The following is an 18,860-nucleotide window of genomic DNA, read 5'->3' as shown; positions in this document are numbered from 1 at the left end:
TATCAATGGCGCTGGTAGTATGTAGTCTCGGGTATATGGGTGGATGAGGTGGTGTTGGTAGGGTCTGAGGCTCGAAACAGTTCCCTGGGCTGCAAGTGTCGCGCGAGCAGCGGATTGGTGAGCGTGGGCGGACAGACGCGTGCTGTTGATTATACGTCTATAATGTGTGTGACATAATCCTGCGGGAAAAAAACGTGTACAGAAAAGAGGCACACAATAACTGCTATTGTCGCCGAGGCAGTGCGGTGGTTTAGAGCGTGTTGGAGGGTTGGTGGGCCCATGTTGGAAACAATGTGGAGAGAGATGATGGTGGCCCTGGCTCCTTCTGGTTCGCGTCATGCCGCTTTCCGCACCTCTACTCAACACTATCCTTGTCACCAGTCCGTCTGCCCACGCTGCCATCCGCGATTCTACGCCACAGTGCCTGCCTAAAGCTTTTTTTGGTCAGGGCGAGCCTTTACTGTGAGAAGGCCGCGTTGGCGTCTCTCTGTTCGTGCTGCCGTATGGTTCCCATGTCAGCCTGGCACGCGTTACACCGAATTACGTCCAAATGTTCACGTTATCCTGACGCAATGCGACACTGTGACGAGTCCCCTGTCCAAGGTCCCATATTGAGTTCACAGGCGCACCACTGCCAGAGGCTCAAATGTTGCGCTGTGCCCCTCTGACCACCCATCCCTGACCGGCTGCACTATCGAATTGCGCCCGATGTCCCGTCGGAGCATGACGGCGCGTTAAACTCGGAGGCCCCAGGGTCCCAGACCAGGAAAGTCGGGTCTTCTACTATATGAAAGCACACGGTCTGCTGCTTGCCGACGTGGTGGAGGTGCTACCTTGTGCTCTGCCAGATTCTACTCGAAGCATAGAGTAAGCTCCCCGCATCGTGGGCCTCACGAGGACATGCAGACTGCGGCCGGGTTCTCCACAAACGGCTGCAGTGCTGCACTGAGTTTAGCGCCTGTCCATACCGCTTTCGTACATTCCGCGATCCACTCCAAAGCGTAATGGTTATAAGATGTAAATTCGACGAGCAGTTACGCTCACTACTCTGGAATCGGAGCATTTCAGCAGACCGCCTGTTCCCTTGCAGCTGTACGCCTTTGACCACTGCGTCATTTGCCAGCCCACCATGTCTCCGTCGACTCCGCACCTCCCATCAACACCCATTTCCATTGTGCCCTCGGCGTCCGAAATCAGGGACAGGAAGCTCAACCAACGCAATCTTGAGATCGCAGTTAGAGCGCTCTCTCGAGATGGCCTTGTGCTGCTGGAAGACATGGTTGACCATGCAGTCTTGGACCGACTGAACGAGAAGATGGTCCAAGACGCACTCGAACTGCAGGCCAGGAAGGATAGCCCCTTCAACTACAACAAAGGCAACATTCAGCAAGACCCACCCATGACCCACGAATGGTTCAGTGATGAAATCTACGTCAGTGAGTGGTCCGGTCAGCTAGATTTTCGACTGTCCGAACGCCTACTAACAGATCACAGACCCAATCGTTACGCAAGTCACTTCAACCACACTCGGCCCCAGGCCTTCGTTGCGCTTCATGTCCGGAAACACCGCACTGCCACCCACTGCTTCGTCACCGCCAGCCTCTCAACCGATCCATAATGACGCGGATTTTGATCACCCCTCAATTCCCTTTGCTCTTGTAGTAAATGTTCCTCTTGTGACAATGACGCCAGAGAACGGCTCGACGGAAATCTGGCTCGGCACACATCAAGGGACTACTATTGCCGACCAAGAGGGTGAACATGGCGATCGTGCTAGTGGAAGGATCAAACAGCATCTCCTTGATGCTCGTCGCGAAGTCCGACCACCGTCTCAGCCAGTCGTCAAAAAAGGCAGTATTATCATTCGCGATCTTCGACTATGGCACGGAGGAAGGCCCAACCTTGGTAAAGATCCGAGAGTGATGCTTGCGATGAGTAAGTCCGCTGCAGCTGTTATCTCTTCTTTCCACCTAAACTCTTGTAGTACACTTCGCGCCATGGTACCGGAACACAATGCAAGTCGAGTTTGCGGAGGAGCTCGCCGAGCGGTTGTCCTATGAAAAGACTGGTTTGCAGATCGCTGCGACTTACGTGTCCAGTGAGCATCTGCTTAGGAATTACCTAAACAGGCCTTATGGCAACGCGTACGATTTTGATCAGACCGAAAAGATTGAGGGCATATTCTGAGGTGAGCTCAATCGCCGCTGATGACCATCTTCACATTTTTCTGATCCCCAAGACTTCAACATACTACCATCATTACCTAAATATAGCAATATTTGCACCCCGCTCCGCTCACTTGGCATTTCAAACTCCCATATCTGCTATCCCACAGTTTTGCAGAACCTCACTCGTACAGTTGGAGGTGTGTCAGCAACACCGCCAAGACGCTTTATGCGCGCATAGCTGGAAACGGTTTCCTATTGGCAGGGCGGCTTATCCAAATTGCTCAGTAAGCTTCCAGCGGCACGTCAGTGGAAGCACATGTTGAAGCTTGGCGACTGCTGAGCGAACATCAACATCAGCATCAGACCATTTCACCGTGTTTTCTCTTTCTCTAGTCTTCGCTTCTTGTTCGTTCTGCTGGTGACACTTTACCTTTTTACCACAGCTCCAGACCAATCAGGTCGAATTTAGCCTTGGTTCACTACAGAGCTCCTTAATCACATTCGACCGTGTATGTCGTATCAGACATTCGAGAAATCCATGTCACAATGACACAACCGATCTTCGAGGCAAATTCCGGGAATGCCAGCAAAGATGTCAAAATCGCATTGGCAGTGGAGGTACCGCTGATGGTCTTGGCTGTGAGCACTGTCATCTTGAGAGTGTACTCAAGACTAGCGATCAAGAGGAAGATAGCACCTGATGACATTTTAATCATGTTGGGCACGGTATGTAAAGGACTGAATCAGCCTATGGCTTTGTACAGCTCATAACTTACTGAAGCTGATCACGATTAGGCAGCGGCTGTCGCACGTACTGTGATATCGTGTATGAGTGCAGACGACAGTTGGAGTTACGATCGAAAAGGGTGCGCATAGAGTGCATAGTGTGACAGGATCTGTGCTAACCGTATGCTAGTCCCGACAGGGTGTCGGAAATCCCATTTTACCAGGTACGATTTTCCTCTGATACATCATACGGTGCTGACTCGTATTAGCACATCTTCGAACGCCGTGTTGCTTACATCTTCGCCGTCACATTTACACGTTTCTCGGTTTTGGCCTACTACTTACGGATCTTCCCACCAGGAGTGGTGTCGCTCCGAAGATGCTGTTACATCTTGCTCTTCCTGGCTCTCGCGCATTTCATCGAAGTACTCACCGTTCTCATAGTACTCTGCGAAGACATTAGCAAGCTGTGGACCAGGAACTGGCTCGACTTCACAGGATCACAGTGCTTCAGCTCCGCTATATACAGCTACTCTGCGGCCATCGGCGACAGTATAGTTGATAGCTTGATCTTCGCACTCCCGATTCCATACGTATGGCAGCTCTCCAAGCTAAGGATCCGACAACGACTTGGCCTTGTACTCATTTTCGGCTTGGGATTTACCGTTTGTATCGTCGCCCTTCTCCAGATCCCGTTCATCAAGCGTCGCGAAGGCAACATGCGGTATTTCGGCAGCGCTATCAATATTCTGATTGCCATTCAAATCTCGTTTGCGATCATCGCAGCGTCACTACCGGATCTGCGCGCGTTAATTGCACGCAGCTTCGCGAAATTCTCGCCACTCCACCACCGCAGTCTCGCAACGGCTTGTAGCGGTAATGACGAAGCACATCCGGCCGGACGGAATGATATCGAACACGGAGTCCCAAATTCAGACGTGGTTGGGGGCCCTTGCGCGCCGTCCGAAAGCAAGAGGTTGTTCAGAAAACCGGACTGGATGAGGAATAGCATACCACAGAGTTTGATGTCGACGGTGATTACACATAGCGAGATTCCCAGGCTCTCAACCGAGGATGTCTCGAGCATACCGCAGAGGCCAGAAAAAGCAGCGAGCTAAAAGTGACCTACAAAATATCAGCGGCCGTTCAGTTTGCGAGGCGAGACTAGATAAGGATTGGTCATGCGTGACATCAGTCTCGTCTTTTCTTAGAGCTGGGTTTTCATCTAGAAGGGTGTGTTAGCGGTATGATTATGTCTGCAAAACTCTTTTGTCTTGTGGAGGTGATACTAACGGCATGGAGCAGAGACTCACAGAAAACGCACGGTGGCGCACGATACCAAAACGTCGGCTAATGGTGAGCCGTGACGTAGTATCCTCAGGTGTGGCATGACAGACTGGTGAGATGTTAGTACGTCCACTTGTCTGCGTCTCTCACCATTTGGCAAAATCATCAAGCTTTGCTCGGTAGATCACATGCACTGAGTCTCAGACCTCTGTTAAGACAAATGCTGCGAGAGAACCAGTGTCAAGAAAAGCCGTGACCGGTGAATGAATTTGGAATATATGGTTAAGCTTCGTTGTCAGCTGAGATGGTTGCTACTACGTCTCGCAACATGCTCCTGATGACGATTGGGTTTTCCGGCGGAAAGCGCTTCATTACTAAAGTCGATTGTGTCGCCGAGTAGATTCTCTCTATCGAATAATGTAATACTGGTCTCTTCGAATCATCTGTCAACCTGTCACGTCCGGAATATGTATTGTATTTTGTGACACAGCGTCAATGAAGATAGAGTTGAAGGCTTCCAAGGCTGCTAAGGTGATAAAACCCCTAACTTAATCTGAAATTTGCGCTATACGAATGAGGCAGGCGTTTCCACCTTTAATGTAGTAAGTCTCCGAAATGATTGCTTACACATCCCTCCACCACACAGCCGGGAGCTGCCAAGTTAGCTTACATGCACGCTTTGGAGATCAGATGCGGCTAGACTGTCTGCATGCTACTTCCTCGTACTTTCTTTTCCAAATTACCAGGACCAATCAAGTTGTTGAGCATGTAGGTCGGTTTTCCGACGGTAGCGCTCTGCATGTCCTGCGCCTCGACATTGTCGGTGCATGAAGATGGACACCGGGGTGCGTGCTGCTTGTATTCAGCGATAGGAGATATAAGATAGTGCAACCGCGCAACTTGGATTCTGCATCCTGCATACCAAATAACTAGTTGTATCACGCACCTGAAATCTCGCGATGGCACCCAAGTATGATTTCGTGATCGTTGGCGGTTCGTTCGTATCATCCTGCTATACGCCGTTCAACACTAATACTTGAATTCTTAGGCGGAACATCAGGCTGCCTCCTCGCGCACCGACTCTCTCACTCCCCACGCAAACCTTCCGTCATCCTTCTTGAAGCTGGCACCAATCCCTCTGGTGACTACCTCCGTGCGCCCTACCATCGTTACTTCGCCCAAGCTCTACGTCCAGATCTTGACCACGGCTATGTCTCCGAACCCGAGCCTGCCTTGAATAACAGAACCATACAGTACACAAGAGGCAAGGGTCTAGGCGGGAGTTCCATCTTGAATTTCGCCGTGTACCTATACGGCAGTAGTGAAGACTACAATCGCTGGAGCGACCTAGTAGGCGACAAGAGCTGGAAGTGGGAGTCGGTCAAGAAATCTTTCCAAGCTATCGAGAACTATAACTTTTCCGGTTCGGAAGATTACAAACATCTTGCTGATCCCAGCACCAGTTCTCATGGCACGAAGGGGCAGTTGAAGGTCGGTCTTCCGCCTGTGCTCGAACAAGGCGTAGTGCCGCATATGGAGGCACTGGCTGCTGCGGGAGAAAAGATCAATCTCGATGTCAATTCGGGTGATCCGATAGGCGTTTCAGTCTTCCCGTACAGCTATAGTAAGGAGGGGAGGAGTACCAGTGCGATTGCGCATCTGGTCGACCCGCCGAGCAACCTCGAGGTGTGGACAGATGCGAAAGTGGAAAAGTTCGTATGGGAGGGGAAGAGGGTTGTTGGTGTTGTCACGGAAGACGGGCGAGAAGGTATGGCCTGTACCTGAGGTTGATCAAAGATATGACGAGCGCTAATACGATTCCAGTGAGGGCAAACAACGAAGTCATTATCTGTGGTGGCGCGATCGACTCGCCCAAGCTCTTACTTCTTAACGGCATCGGACCGCGATCCGAGCTTGAGGCTATCGGTGTCGATGTCAAAGTCGATTTACCCGGTGTAGGCAAGCACCTCAAAGACCACGTCCTCACCTTCATGACGGTCGAAGTCTCAGGCTCAGTCAACTCCAAATACGCCTTTGACAGCAACCCCGCACTTATCGCCGAAGCTCAAGAATCCTGGACCAAAGACCAAACTGGCGCTTTCGCCCTCCAGAATTCCTCGATTTGGGGTGGCTTCCTTAAACTGACAGATTTGGAGTCGTACGAAGAGTACTCGGCGCTTCCACCCGACGTCCAGGAGTTCCTGTCCAGAGACCAGGTTCCGGCCTATGAGTTCATAAACAACTCTATTCTGTGGCCACCGGGCACACAGCTCGAGGAAGGGAATACGTATATGACTTTCATCGCTTTTCTCATGAACCCTCAGTCCAGCGGTTCCGTTACCTTGCGGTCAGCAAAGGCATCTGACAAGCCAGTCATTACACTAAACTACCTCACGCACCCCTTCGACATTCGCGTGTTTCGCGAGGCTATCCGCAACACGTGGCAGAAGATGACAGGGAATCCTGTCGTCGCTCCGCATATTGTGCGTACCATTCTCGGGCCAAAGTCTATGGGCGATGCGGATCTGGATGTTTTCACAAAGGAGAATGCCAGTACGGTTTGGCATGCTTGCGGTACTTGTAAAATGGGACGGGACGAGGATGCGGAGACGGTTGTGGACAAGGAGTTCAAGGTTAGGGGAGCGGAGGGGTTGAGGGTTGTGGATATGAGTGTTACACCTCTTACACCGAATAATCACACTCAGGCCACCGCGTATCTCATCGCGCAGAAAGCGGCAGAGAAGATGATTGCGGAGTACGGGTTGGATCGGGTGGGCTGAAGAGTCATAGAGTCGTGTGGTGGGCGTGTTGAAAGCGCGCTTTACTTTTGAGAGACAGAGATGTCAGGCGATGCGAAATGTGAAACAGTGCGCAGATAACTTTGACAACAGAGACTTGGCCTTCCTCTTCGGTAATGTTGACAGCTTGCTGCGTACTCGTCATCGACTTACGGTGTACTGATTGACATGTGCGAGACGTAAGGACCAGCTGCCAGCACAGCAGGCGGCCCACACCATGGCACGAGCCCTGCAGGTACCGGCGGAAGATATTAATAGCCGGCCGGAAATCTGGAGTCTGGATCTTGACAGCGAGCAGGACAAGTCAACGGTTTTTCCGGAGGCGGCGGAAAGAGGTATAGCGATACCCACAAGCTATGCGTGACTAAGGCAAACCACTGCAGCAGCTTGCAGGCTGCATGCGCAGAACCACGGGACTCCGCGAGGCAGAGTGCTTGAGGAACTACTGGCCGAAGCCAAGACAGGAATCTTGCTGCTGGGACCAACACGGGCCGGGCACATCCATCTGGGGGAAATTACTATGACGGATGGTGGTATTGAACGTGCGCTGAGACGAGGAAGGTGGCTAGGTGATGCCGCGACAGTCGTTGCTGGGTGAACCGTAGGCGGAGCGCGCGCTGAGCGTCACAGCAAACGACACCCCTCTCTTGGAGTGCGCGACAGCAAACATCTTCTCACAGATCGCAAACTCAGCTGACTGACGTTAAGAAGAACGACACGACGTACCGTTCCCACTACTGGACTCTAGCCAAGTTTCAAAAATCCCGCAAGCGCATAACCCCGGTGTTGTTGGAGTTTGTGAGGAAAGGTCGCCCAACCACCCCCAGCCTCTCTCCCGCGGCTTCCAACCACACGATTATTCCAAGTACCCTTTTCTTTGCGCACCTCCTCCTGCACGATTACACACATCCTCCCACCCTCTCTCTCCTCCATAATTCAAGTTCAATAATAACTGACTTACTTTGCTTTTCGTGGTTCCAAACTTGCACCACGCGCGGAACCAGTCACCCACGCCAGCAGACACACGAAAGACACGCTAGCCAACGGATCGACCCCGCAGCACCAAGATCCACCCATTCACCGCTCCCACGCCGACTGCACGATATCTACGAATTGCAGAGCGCTTCTTCTTTCGCTTCTCCCCCCGTTTCCTGCAAACGGTCCTATCTATTCCAATCGCAGTAACCTCGTTCTTACTGTGTTTGGTGCCTCAATCGCTCATCTTTAATCATGCGGCTCTTCAGTGCTCCCCCCGCCGTACTCGGCCTGGTCGCATTGGCACACCTGCCCTCAGCTTTCGCAAAGCCATACCCCGTCCACATTGAAGAGTTCGCAGAACTGCACAATGCGTCGATGCTTGTCAAAAAGGCAGATTGCGCCAACCCTTGCGGTTACGGAGGCTGGTTATGCTGTCCTTCGGGTTCAACTTGCTACACCGACGCAAGCAACCAGGCGCAGTGCGGCTCTGCTGGAGCAAACACAGAAGCAGCAGGCGGTTACTGGCAATACCATACGACAACGTACGTCGAGACAGTCGGTCTCCTCACCAAAACCGAAGTCTACAGCACTTATGTCCCCGCTGTCGCAACCCAGACATGTAGCCAGTCGCAAAACCCCTGCGGTTCTACCTGCTGCGACTCGGGCTTCTACTGTCTGTCTTCGAGCGCCGGCACATGTGCGCTGATTGCTGGTGGCAGCTCCGGAGGTATATCACCATCTGCTCCTCTGCGACCAACTAGCTCAGGCGTAGTAGTCATCACGTACACCGGCACCCCGACTGCGACCGTCCCCTTCCAGACACCCATCCCCACCGGCGCAGCAGGCGGCGGCCTCGTTCCGACCGAAGAAAGCAACAGCGGACTCAGCGGCGGTGCCATTGCCGGTATCGTCATCGGTGTCATCCTGGGTATATTGCTACTCCTCCTTCTCTGCCTCTTCTGCTGCGCCCGCGCTCTCTTCGACACCCTCCTCGCCATCTTCGGTTTCGGCAAGAAGCGCAAGCACACGCACGAGGAAACCTACATCGAAGAGCACCACCACAGCGGTGGCGCTGCTGCCGGAGGTCGCTGGTACGGAGCCGGTCGTCCTTCTCGCCCATCGCGCGCTGGCTCTGAGAAGCACAGCGGCTCGAAGAAGGGTCTGGGTCTCGCGGCTGGACTTGGTGGTCTCGCCCTTGCGTTGGGCCTGAAGAGGAGACACGATGCCAAGGTTGACGATAAGAGCACCACTGTCAGTGGAACATCATACATGTATAGTGATTACACAAGTACGAGTAAGTAAATCCGCGGCCTTGGGATTACGACCAGTTTACTAACAGTCATATAGGCAGCGCAAGTTCATCAGACCGCCACACACGCCGAACACGCCACTCGTCGAGAAGATGATAGTCCCACAAGACTGACTATCTCTCGCCACTTTTCAAAACTGTACAAAGTCTTTTTCGCTTTCTCCTTGTGTCTAGCTCTGTGCTGACACCTTTATGGCATGGGTGGGTTTTATCATGGGTACACGGGGCTTCAACAACGATGACCCTGCTGGCGTTACTTGGGCGTTTTCAGCGGAGTTCGCTCACGACTGCAAAGCGATGAATGTGTCATGTTTTTGGCTTACTTTTCTTACTCTCTCGACGTATGCGATTAATGAGGAAATGCGTATGCGCGAGGACACGAGACATGGGACGGTAGAAAGATGTATATGAAAGCAATGGAATGAATATGAATTCAAAGACGATTGTAAACACGAGGCTTGGTTTCTAACGTGATCTTGAACATAACATGGTAGTTCTGTATTAATGTGTTATGTTCACTAGAGTCAACCATACATATAATGCAGGCATTGCTACTTTTCCTTTTCCATCGTAACTAGCTCAGTCAACTAGCGCACAGAAAGGTCTTCAGCTAGTCCCATGGATGAATCTCTGTGGAGCTGTGCGTGGTGATTAGAGTCGTGGTTGCTTGACAGATGGGTAGACGCGGTACAGTGGCGATATTTCATTGGCCAGCCAGAAAGAACAAGAAAGTTTGCAGGGTTTGTGAATAAGGTGTGCAGTCGTGTCGCGAAGTCAAAAGCAGGCACCAGTGGTGATGGCGTGAATTCGAGGGTTGGCTGGAAGCGCAAACTCCAGGCGGAAGTGACGATTGCGCCAAGATTAAAGTGGGATGGCGCTAGGGTGGAGCTCCAGCACCTTCGCCGTGACAAGTACTCACGTAATAACCTCCTGCGCCCTCCGCTTTTGCCTTGCTTACAATTACACCCTCCATACTCAACCCAACCCAGCGACGAACTTGTTGATCTCGTTTGTCCGTCTTCACAAGTCTACACAGCAGCACTACCTACCCCGCGACTCGAACCAGGCGCCCGCGACCGCCACACCTGATAGCGCCTACGCTTTACGACAATCGGCAAACTGGGGAAGCGGAAAGCCGCCGGCGAGGACACTCGTCCCAGCAAGAAAGAGAAAGCCATGACTGTAAGTTCGCCCGACGATCAGTAAGGAGTGCTTTGTTGGGTTGCGCCTCCGCATCCGCAACCCATGTACTCGACATCTCCTACACTCTCTATACCGCACTACCTTTTGCACTTCTCCGACTCTCATCTAACATGCTCAAGGAAAACATGCAGGTCGACAGCCCTGCCACCGCTGTCGAACAACTCAAAGAATCTTCCGGTAACAACGGCGAGATCGATGAATCCCTCTACAGCAGGCAGCTGTACGTGCTGGGCCATGAGGCCATGAAGCGCATGGGCTCTTCCAACGTCCTCGTTGCTGGTCTACGAGGTCTCGGTGTCGAGATTGCGAAGAACATCGCCCTAGCCGGTGTCAAGTCGCTGACACTCTACGACCCCAAGCCCGCTGCGCTCGCCGATCTATCGTCGCAGTTCTTCCTTACTCCCGCCGATGTGGGCAAGCCGCGCGCCTCCGTCACCGTGCCCCGCGTCTCCGAGCTCAACCCATACACACCTGTGCAGGAATTTAGTGGAAAAGATCTGACGTCAGACCTGTCGCAGCTGAAGCAGTTCCAGGTCGTTGTCCTCACCGATACGCCGCTCGACGACCAGATCAAGATCGCAGACTACTGCCACGACAATGGCATCTACATTGTCATCACTGACACATTCGGTCTGTTCGGCACCATCTTCACCGATTTTGGCAAGAACTTCACCATCGGCGACCCCACTGGCGAGAACGTAACCAACGGCATCATCGCCAGCATCGATGAGGAGGGTATCGTGTCGGCACTAGACGAGACAAGGCACGGTCTCGAAGATGGCGACTGGGTCACATTCTCCGAAGTTGAGGGTATGGAGGGCCTGAACGGCTGTGCGCCTCGCAAGATCGAGGTCAAGGGACCATATACTTTCTCTATTGGTGACGTTTCTGGCCTGGGAGAGTACAAGAAGGGAGGGCAGTTCATTCAGGTCAAGATGCCCAAGATCATCGACTTTGAGCCTTTCAGCAAGCAGCTGAAGAAGCCTGAGCTGCTCATCTCCGACTTCGCCAAGTTCGACCGACCACAACAGCTGCACGTTGGTATCCAGGCCATTCACAGATTTGCGAACCTCCACAAGGGCGAGTTCCCACGTCCTCACCACGAAGCCGATGCGGATGAGCTTTTCAAGATTGCCCAAGAGATCGCAGCTGAAGGCGAGGAGAAGGTTGAGCTGGACGAAAAGCTCATCAAGGAGCTCAGTTACCAAGCGCGTGGTGACCTCAGCCCCGTCGCCGCGTTCTTCGGTGGTATGGCTGCTCAGGAAGTCCTAAAGTCTGTGTCTGGAAAATTCCACCCTATTGTTCAGTTCCTCTACTTCGATTCGTTAGAGTCGATTCCTACCTCCACAACTCGTTCGGAAGAGCAGTGCGCTCCGATTGGCTCGCGCTATGATGGTCAGATCGCCGTTCTGGGTCAGGAATACCAGAAGAAGCTCAGCAACGTCAAGCAGTTCCTCGTTGGTGCGGGTGCCATCGGCTGCGAGATGCTCAAGAACTGGGCCATGATGGGTCTTGGAACTGGCCCCGAGGGCAAGATTACCGTAACCGACAACGACCAGATCGAAAAGAGCAATTTGAACCGACAGTTCTTGTTCCGACCAGCAGATGTTGGAAAGCTAAAGAGTGACGCTGCAGCAAAGGCTGTCCAGGTCATGAACCCTGATCTCAGCGGAAAGATTGTGACACTTCAGGACAAGGTTGGCCCGGAGACTGAACACATCTTCAACGAAGAGTTCTGGAATTCTCTGGACGGTGTAACAAACGCACTGGATAACGTAGAAGCGCGCACATATGTTGACCGACGGTGTGTGTTCTTCCGCAAGCCTCTGCTTGACAGTGGTACTCTTGGCACCAAGGGCAACACCCAGGTGGTTCTGCCATTTATCACGGAGTCTTACTCTTCGTCGCAAGATCCTCCCGAGAAGTCCTTCCCTATGTGCACACTTAGGAGTTTCCCTAACCGAATCGAGCACACTATCGCCTGGGCGCGAGAGTCCTTTGATTCGTTATTCGTCAAGGGTCCGGAGATCGTTAACCTCTACTTGACGCAACCCGACTATCTTGGCGCATCGCTGAAGCAGTCTGGTAACGAAAAGCAGACTCTGGAGACTCTGCGGGATTTCTTGGTCACCGAGAAGCCGTTATCCTTTGACGACTGCATCATTTGGGCCCGCCATCAATTCGAAAAGAACTACAACCACGCGATAGCGCAGTTGCTGTACAACTTCCCCAAGGACTCCAAGACCGGCTCCGGTCAGCCATTCTGGTCAGGACCGAAGCGCGCGCCAGACCCATCAAAGTTTGATTCTTCAAACCCAACACACTTTACCTACGTGGAAGCTGCCGCCACCCTGCATGCGTTCAACTACGGTATCAAGCCGAATGCGTCAAAAGAGCACTACCTTGAAGTTCTCAACGATATGATCGTTCCCGACTTCCAGCCTGATCCTACTGTGAAGATTCAGGCCGACGAGAAGGAGCCTGACCCGAATGCCAACCAGGGTGGTGACAACGATAACGAGTCGCTTGATAGCATCATCAAGCAACTTCCGGCACCAAAGTCTCTCGCTGGATTCAAGCTTGAGCCTGTCGAGTTCGAGAAGGATGATGACTCTAACCACCACATTGACTTCATCACTGCTGCCAGCAACCTTCGTGCCGAGAACTACAAGATTGAGCAAGCGGACCGTCACAAGACCAAGTTCATTGCCGGTAAGATTATTCCGGCCATCGCTACCACTACAGCCTTGGTGACTGGTCTCGTCAACCTTGAACTGTACAAGATCATTGACGGCAAGACGGATATCGAGCAATACAAGAACGGCTTCATCAACTTGGCGCTGCCGTTCTTCGGTTTCAGCGAACCAATTGCAAGCCCGAAGGGTACATACCAGGGGCACGACGGTGAAGTAACGATCGACAAGCTGTGGGATCGTTTTGAGGTGGATGACATTCCCCTCAAGGACTTTGTAGACCACTTTGAGAAGAAGGGTCTGTCGATCCAGATGATCAGCTCTGGTGTTAGTTTGCTCTATGCATCATTCTATCCTCCCGCCAAATTGAAGGATAGGATGCCCCTCACGTAAGTCTCTCCAACTCCCTTTCTATACGCAGACACTAACAAATTACAGTATGAGCAAGCTTGTCGAGCACGTCAGCAAGAAGCCAGTACCCGAGCACCAGAAGAACGTCATCTTCGAGATTACGGCCGAGGACCAGAAGGAGGAGGATGTTGAGATCCCGTATGTGATGGTCAAGTTGAAGTAGATGTCTCGCGACTTGGACTGTGGATAGTTTCCAAGCAAACGGGGATGATTATAACGTAAATTAGACGAGCATAGCTTGCATGAATAGACACCTCACTTCAGACGTCAGAAGCGCCTGAGCATTTGGGTTGTGATTATGTCCTCTTGATTTAAGCCATTAGCTTCCGAATAGGAACGATGGACGACTACTTTCGCCAGTAAGATCACGCTGGCCGGTGGAGCCGCACGGAATGCGCGCCCTGGTCGTGGGTGCCGAAAGTCGGACGAGACCGTGGGGCAAAATGCCAAGCATTACAGCCCTATCACGAATGTTGATTATCAAGCCTCTGGGACTTTCCCTCAGCACGCAACAATGTAGTCTTTACCCACAACCACCCTAATCACATTCACACACCATGGCGCCGTCCCTAGAAGAGCCAGTACAGGTTGATTTCGAAGCGCCACTCAAGGCCGCGCCCAAACTCGTTGCGCCTGAGCCAGGTACGTTTGCCCCGCCTCTTTTCGCAACTTGGCGAAAGCACCATACTGACATAGTTGCGACAGAACACTGCCCTGGTCCCGAATCTCTCACAGCCGGTAAAGCAGATTCATGCGCAGGATGTCCCAACCAGGCGATATGCGCCTCCACGCCCAAAGGCCCCGATCCCGACATACCCCTCATAACCGCACGACTCTCGTCGGTAAAGCACAAGATCCTCGTCCTCTCCGGTAAAGGCGGCGTCGGAAAGTCTACCTTCAGCACAATGTTATCGCATGGCTTCGCATCGAATCCGTCATCGACCGTCGGGCTCATGGACACAGACATCTGCGGGCCCAGCATACCAAAGATGATGGGTGTGGAAGAAGAGACAATACACGTCAGCGGAGAAGGATGGGAACCCGTATGGGTCAGCGAGAACCTCGGCGTCATGAGCGTACAGTTCATGCTACCAAACCGCGACGATGCAGTAATATGGCGAGGCGCAAAGAAGAACGGTCTCATCAAGAAATTCCTCATGGACGTCACTTGGGGGGAACTAGACTTTCTCATCGTCGACACACCACCGGGCACATCCGACGAACATCTCTCCGTAAACTCGTTCCTCAAAGCCAGCGGCGTTGACGGCGCAGTGCTCGTTTCCACACCCCAAGAAGTCTCGCTCCTCGATGTTAGGAAGGAGATTGATTTCTGCCGGAAAGCCGGCATACCTATACTGGGCATTGTGGAGAATATGAGCGGATTTGTATGCCCAGGTTGCAAACATGAGTCTCAGATATTCAGAGCTAGCACAGGTGGTGCGGCGAGGCTGGCCAAGGATGAAAATATACCTTTCTTGGGCAAGGTGCCACTGGACCCCAGGATAGGCATGGCATGTGATTTTGGAGAGAGTTTCCTGACGGCGTATCCGGACAGTCCGGCATGTGCTGCTATCAAAGAGGTTGTCAGGAGAGTTGGGGAGCAGATTGGGTTGAGTAGGGAAGAGGTGTTGCCTGTGGACGACGAGGAAGTCTGATATCGCCAGATGCCGTCGGGGGTTGTTTATGAATGGGAATTATTGATATTGCGAAATAAGCAGCACAAACGGCGTTGGCATGAGCATATGCTCGTGGATAAATCTACATGTCACCAACAGCACGCATGATCACATGACACAAAGCCCATCAGTCGGCCCGTAGCAGCAATGTAAAAACTTACGAAGACGGTTGACGCAAGCATCGCAGATCACTACAATGGACTCACCGCAACATGATACACAGGAGAACGCAATACAAGAGATGGGTTGATAGGGATAGGGACTATCTGCTCGTTCGATGTTCACCTGAGGCGATGCAGAAGAGTCGTGGTACAATACTGTAATGCTACCTGATCAAAACCACATTCGTGGACAGGCAGAGCCGCTTGGCCCCTCATGTCACCGTCATCCACTGCCACAATGGCGCAGCCCTGTTGGGTCTCCGTGTGGCAGCTTACCATGTGGAAATTATGAGTGGACTGGCAGCCACACCTCAGCCATTGATCATCGTCATATGCGATGCTTGGCATAGATAGCGTGTGCTTGGCGCGTGCTTTGAAAGCTTGGTTGGGTAGCTTGTGGCGCGAAAGGAGATAATGAGCTCATAGATTCCGCGAGATTGGATGCAAGAGTCGGAAGCAGAAGATAGGCTGTGCGAGAAGACTGACACATGGGCTTGCCAGGATTGGAGAGTGCGTGTCAGACCATGCAGAAGATCGGGATAGATTCCCTGTGTGTGAGATGTGCTGCAGCGCGGAAGGGTCGAGGATGTCATGGCCCATCCGGCTAGCGGCATCTATCCCTGCCGTGCCTTGTGCCATCAATCACAGGCACAACAACTTTCAAGACTTTGAGCCTAGGAGGCGCTTTCGTTTTGGCCCCAGCCTTTCCTGAAATCCTTACGCTCTCCCGCCTTGCATTGTTTCCGTATTACACGCGCTCTCAGCAAATAGACGTGCAATTGCTTCAATCGCGACAGGAACGCGACATTTAGTAGCGGCGCGCATCGTGTCTGCGCCTGAGCTCGATCGACTGCTGGACCCTGAGCGCATTGCCATTGTAGGTTCCCGCGTGGCTTGGTTGACTCAGTAAGCTGACCGAAAGGCAGACTTGTACACATATTCGACGCGTCTACACATATACTTCGGCTTTCCTCTCGCTATCCAACATCGCTCGCGACCCGCTACTATCATGGCCGCCCAATACCAACAACATGACGACCCCAGTGGCGTGGTAGGCATTGGGACTGGGCCTCAGGTCATCCGCACCTCGGGCGCGGCGGATGTCATCATGGGACCGCTCCTCAACTACAGACGCACCAGCTATCCGCAGCCTGGGCAGCCCGTCTGGCATGGCAGTGTCTTGATTGTTACCACGCCTGGGCAACAGAACCCCAACGAGGCACAGTCGAACCCCCAGCTTGTACTCTCGCCAGCTGGCCCCGTCGACAGGAGCATTGGTGACGCGAGGTTCAACGTAGACGCGCGCACCTTTCCCGGCGAGAAGCTGTATGAAGACGGCAGGAGAGCCTTCTGGCGCTTTCGCATCGATGCGCCGATGCAGCCGTTCGAGTCAAGATGGCGCTACGATATCCAGAGCCTCAAGTTTACAGACAGTCATAAGCAGGAGAAGCCCCAGAACTTCGTCATACCCTCGATTACCCAGTCGATGCGCATCATGTTCCACTCCTGCAACGGCTTCAGTGTGGGCACTGACATGGACGTCTGGTCTGGGCCTGTACTGTGGAACGATGTCCTACGCATGCACGAACAGCGACCCTTTCACGTCATGATCGGAGGAGGCGACCAGATCTACAACGATGGAGTGCGAGTAGACGGCCCACTCAAGCCCTGGACCGATATCCACAGCCCCCACAAGCGACGCGAATTTCCCTTTGGCCAGCAAATGCGCGCCGACTGCGACGAGTACTACTACAAGAACTATGTCAGGTGGTACAGCCACGCGCCCTTTTCCACTGCCAACAGCCAAATCCCTCAGGTAAACATATGGGATGACCACGACATCATCGATGGCTTTGGCTCATACACCGACCACTTCATGAACTGCGCCGTCTTTCGGGGCATTGGTGGTGTTGCGCACAAGTACTACCTCCTCTTCCAGCATCACCTTGCTCCTCCAAAGAGCACCTTCACGACCGATGCGCCGCAGACGACCGATGTCAGCGGTCAGGGCAAAGGAACGACGCCCGCCGATCCCGCGCAGGTGCAAAACACTTTCGTCATGACCAACGATGAGGGCGACCCGTCATATCTCATAGGCTCAAAGCCTGGCCCATATGTTGAGGAACGTAGCCGCAGTATCTTCTGCCAGCTTGGTGCACGCATTGCCTTTGCTGGTATTGATGCACGAACAGAGCGTACGAGGCATCAGGTCAACTACCCCGAGACTTACAAGATGCTCTTCGATCGTCTGGATGCTGAGTTCACTGCGAACCCAGAGCTCAAGCACATGATCTTGCTGCTTGGTGTCCCTATCGCCTACCCCCGTTTGATCTGGCTCGAGAACATCCTGCAGTCGCCCCTGATTGCGCCCATCAAATTTCTGAACAAGCGCTTTGGCTTCGCTGGAGGCTTCTTCAACCAATTCGACGGCAAAGTCGATTTGCTCGACGACTTGGATGATCATTACACTGCGCGCCAACACAAGGAGGAGCGTCGTAACCTCATGCACAGTCTGCAGGCTTTCTCCAAGAAGTTCTCCGTACGTGTCACCATTCTCGGTGGAGACGTACACCTAGGAGCCATTGGGCGATTCTACACCAACCCCAAGGCGCACCAGATCCCCGCCGAAGCAGACCACCGCTACATGCCCAACATCATCAGCTCCGCCATTACCAACAAGCCCCCACCACAAGCCGTCGCAAACCTGCTCGCCCGCCGAAACAAGATTCACCATCTCGACAAGGAAACAGATGAGACGCTCCTCGAGATCTTCGACCGCGACCCAGCCCTGCCCGACGGCGTCAACGCAACAAACGGTACCTCTACCGCGCAGATCAACGGCGACGGCAAGGACGGAAAGATTGAGCCCAAGACCTCTGCCGCGAACCACGCCACTATGCCGTCCCGCAACTACGCCATCATCTGCGAATCCGCTATTCCTACCCCCTCATCCCTCGGCGTACCTCCTGGCTCCGCCCCGTCCATCAACACCAATAATACCGCTACGTCCAAGGTCTCTGCTGCGCCTGGCAAGAAGGATAATATGCGTTTGGGTTTCCATATTGGTGAGGAGAAGGCTGGTACGCAGCATCCTGCTGCTGGCGGTATTGTTCCTTCTGGTCTGTGTGGACCGTATGGGTTGGATGTTACTCTCAGAGTGGAGATTAGCAACCAGGATCGAGAGGGCAGGACGGATGGGTATGGTTTTAGCATTCCGGCGTTGGATTGCTCGGCTTATGCGGATCGGGATGCGAAGTGGTAGATGGGTCTGCTATGAGAGAGAGAGAGAGAGAGGTGGAAGAGGGCTGGATATATGGGGATTTAGAGGGGTCAGATGAAGATGATATGCCACGGTGTGGATGTTACTGGATGATGATACTTTGCTTTCTTGTTTTGGTCTATACCCTCTCGAAAGTCGCTTGGCTTAACGCCATCATGTGTAGTAGTAGT

General features: G+C 53.0%; 6 protein-coding genes across 6 annotated transcripts; all 6 read left to right on the top strand.

The window, feature by feature from the left end:
* Positions 1 to 1,129: 1,129 nt before the first annotated feature.
* ACET3X_002658 (uncharacterized protein) lies at positions 1,130 to 2,187 on the top strand (the record flags this gene model as incomplete). Its single annotated transcript, XM_069449425.1, has 3 exons — positions 1,130 to 1,436; positions 1,495 to 1,935; positions 1,985 to 2,187. The coding sequence occupies 3 exons, from the start codon at positions 1,130 to 1,132 to the stop codon at positions 2,185 to 2,187; spliced, it is 951 nt and encodes a 316-aa protein (XP_069309205.1).
* Positions 2,188 to 2,714: 527 nt separating this feature from the next.
* On the top strand, positions 2,715 to 4,012 carry ACET3X_002657 (uncharacterized protein; the record flags this gene model as incomplete). Its single annotated transcript, XM_069449424.1, has 4 exons — positions 2,715 to 2,894; positions 2,964 to 3,034; positions 3,085 to 3,118; positions 3,164 to 4,012. 4 exons carry the CDS (start codon positions 2,715 to 2,717, stop codon positions 4,010 to 4,012), a joined length of 1,134 nt encoding a protein of 377 aa, XP_069309204.1.
* A 1,128-nt stretch (positions 4,013 to 5,140) lies between these two features.
* ACET3X_002656 (uncharacterized protein) lies at positions 5,141 to 6,961 on the top strand (the record flags this gene model as incomplete). Its single annotated transcript, XM_069449423.1, has 3 exons — positions 5,141 to 5,174; positions 5,230 to 5,949; positions 6,006 to 6,961. 3 exons carry the CDS (start codon positions 5,141 to 5,143, stop codon positions 6,959 to 6,961), a joined length of 1,710 nt encoding a protein of 569 aa, XP_069309203.1.
* Positions 6,962 to 8,209: 1,248 nt separating this feature from the next.
* On the top strand, positions 8,210 to 9,363 carry ACET3X_002655 (uncharacterized protein; the record flags this gene model as incomplete). The annotated part of the gene is made up of 3 exons (XM_069449422.1): positions 8,210 to 8,684; positions 8,733 to 9,251; positions 9,305 to 9,363. The coding sequence occupies 3 exons, from the start codon at positions 8,210 to 8,212 to the stop codon at positions 9,361 to 9,363; spliced, it is 1,053 nt and encodes a 350-aa protein (XP_069309202.1).
* An 833-nt stretch (positions 9,364 to 10,196) lies between these two features.
* ACET3X_002654 (uncharacterized protein) lies at positions 10,197 to 13,838 on the top strand. Its single transcript, XM_069449421.1, has 3 exons — positions 10,197 to 10,448; positions 10,589 to 13,551; positions 13,601 to 13,838. The coding sequence occupies exons 1-3, from the start codon at positions 10,443 to 10,445 to the stop codon at positions 13,734 to 13,736; spliced, it is 3,105 nt and encodes a 1,034-aa protein (XP_069309201.1). The 5' UTR covers positions 10,197 to 10,442; the 3' UTR covers positions 13,737 to 13,838.
* A 292-nt stretch (positions 13,839 to 14,130) lies between these two features.
* Positions 14,131 to 18,672, top strand: ACET3X_002653 (uncharacterized protein; the record flags this gene model as incomplete). The annotated part of the gene is made up of 5 exons (XM_069449419.1): positions 14,131 to 14,215; positions 14,279 to 15,187; positions 16,223 to 16,287; positions 16,337 to 16,461; positions 16,551 to 18,672. The coding sequence occupies 5 exons, from the start codon at positions 14,131 to 14,133 to the stop codon at positions 18,670 to 18,672; spliced, it is 3,306 nt and encodes a 1,101-aa protein (XP_069309200.1).
* Positions 18,673 to 18,860: the final 188 nt, after the last annotated feature.

The sequence above is a fragment of the Alternaria dauci genome, chromosome 2 (genome assembly GCF_042100115.1).
Source record: "Alternaria dauci strain A2016 chromosome 2, whole genome shotgun sequence".
Taxonomy (NCBI): Eukaryota; Fungi; Ascomycota; class Dothideomycetes; order Pleosporales; family Pleosporaceae; genus Alternaria; species Alternaria dauci.
This window is presented reverse-complemented; position numbering and strand designations above follow the sequence as displayed.